Genomic DNA, 1197 nt, shown 5'->3' with positions numbered 1-1197 from the left:
GGGGGGGGGGGGGGGGGGATCCGCTCCAGCGGCCGGCGGCGGCTGACGGTGACCTGCGCGCAGGAGCTGAACTGCGGGCCGCCCGCCGGCCGCCCGGCCGGCCCCGCCGCGGGGCCGCTCGGCATCACCTCCAGGCAGGACGAGAAGGCGGGCATGGCGGCGGCGCTGCTGCTGCCCCCCGCGGGAACGAAGCTGTCCTTGCCGGAGCTCTCAGCGGCCGCGTTCGGGCCCGCGGCGTCGGCGGCGCTCGGTGCCTCCGCGGCGGAGGGTCCCGGCGACAAGGAGACCTTGAAGACGGCGGCGGAGCTCGGCGAGGCCGCGGCGGCTGCTGCGGTGGCGGCCGCCGGGTAGTGGGTGATCACGGAGCTGTAGAGCTGCATCCTCGGCTCCCCGCGGGCGGCGCTTTATAGGCGGCGCCGCCGTCGGAGCTGGGGCGGGGAGCGGCAGCGGGGGCCGCGCTGGGGCTGCCGAGGAGGATGAACCGCCCGGGTAAAAATAAACAAGGGCATCACCGCCCGCCCCGCCCCGGCCGGGCCCCGCGGCCGCAGCAATTCCGACTGCGCCACCGGGCCGGCCCCCCCGCGGGCCCCGGCCCTTCTGGAAGCTGCGGGAGCGCCGAGGGCGGGGCTGCCGCACGTCAGCGAGCTCCGCCCGCCGGCTGCGTGCGCTCCGAGCCGCGGCTCCGGTGCGCGGCTCCGGCCGGGATCGTGCTCATCAGAGCCGCCCGGGGTGGACAGTGCTGCTCGTGCACCTGCCGTGCCACTCTGGGAAATGCACTGCCTGCATACAAAGGTGTGTGGTATAAACCAGCACGTATTAACGTCTGAAATATGGGTCTCGTCAAGATCATTGATAATTGGTTTATTAATGCAGATAGCGCTTTAAAATTAAGCCATGTCCTCTAGCCTTAGCTGCGGTATAAATATAGTCATAAAGCCTTTGTCCAGGGACGATGATGAGATCTGTACACTCTCCGTTTTCACTATGTTCTGACGGGCATGCTGACCAAGAAACACCCGTTTGCACTATGATCAAATGCTAACAGTCATTCCTAACACAGCAGGGAAAAAAGGTACTGACATATGAAAGTTCAAAGTGATACTTAAAAACAGCTCTGAATGCCATCCCACAGCCTCACGTATCTTCAGGAAAGTGTTAGTAGTCCAAGCAGATTGTAGAACTTTAAAAACAAACAGA

General features: G+C 64.6%; 1 protein-coding gene across 1 annotated transcript in view; it reads right to left on the bottom strand.

Moving 5' to 3' along the window:
- Positions 1-528, bottom strand: part of OTUD1 (OTU deubiquitinase 1) — a 2593-nt gene extending 2065 nt beyond the window's left edge. The window contains exon 1 of the mRNA XM_039707971.1: positions 1-528. This exon is cut by the window's left edge and continues 2065 nt beyond it. Coding sequence (XP_039563905.1) covers positions 1-380 — 380 coding nt within the window. The 5' untranslated portion in view covers positions 381-528.
- Between the last annotated feature and the right edge of the window lie 669 nt (positions 529-1197).

This window comes from Passer montanus, unplaced genomic scaffold, assembly GCF_014805655.1.
Source record: "Passer montanus isolate IOZ18808 unplaced genomic scaffold, ASM1480565v1 scaffold10, whole genome shotgun sequence".
NCBI lineage: Eukaryota > Metazoa > Chordata > Aves > Passeriformes > Passeridae > Passer > Passer montanus.
Note: the sequence above shows the minus strand (reverse complement) of the source record. Positions and strands in the feature narration are given on the sequence as shown.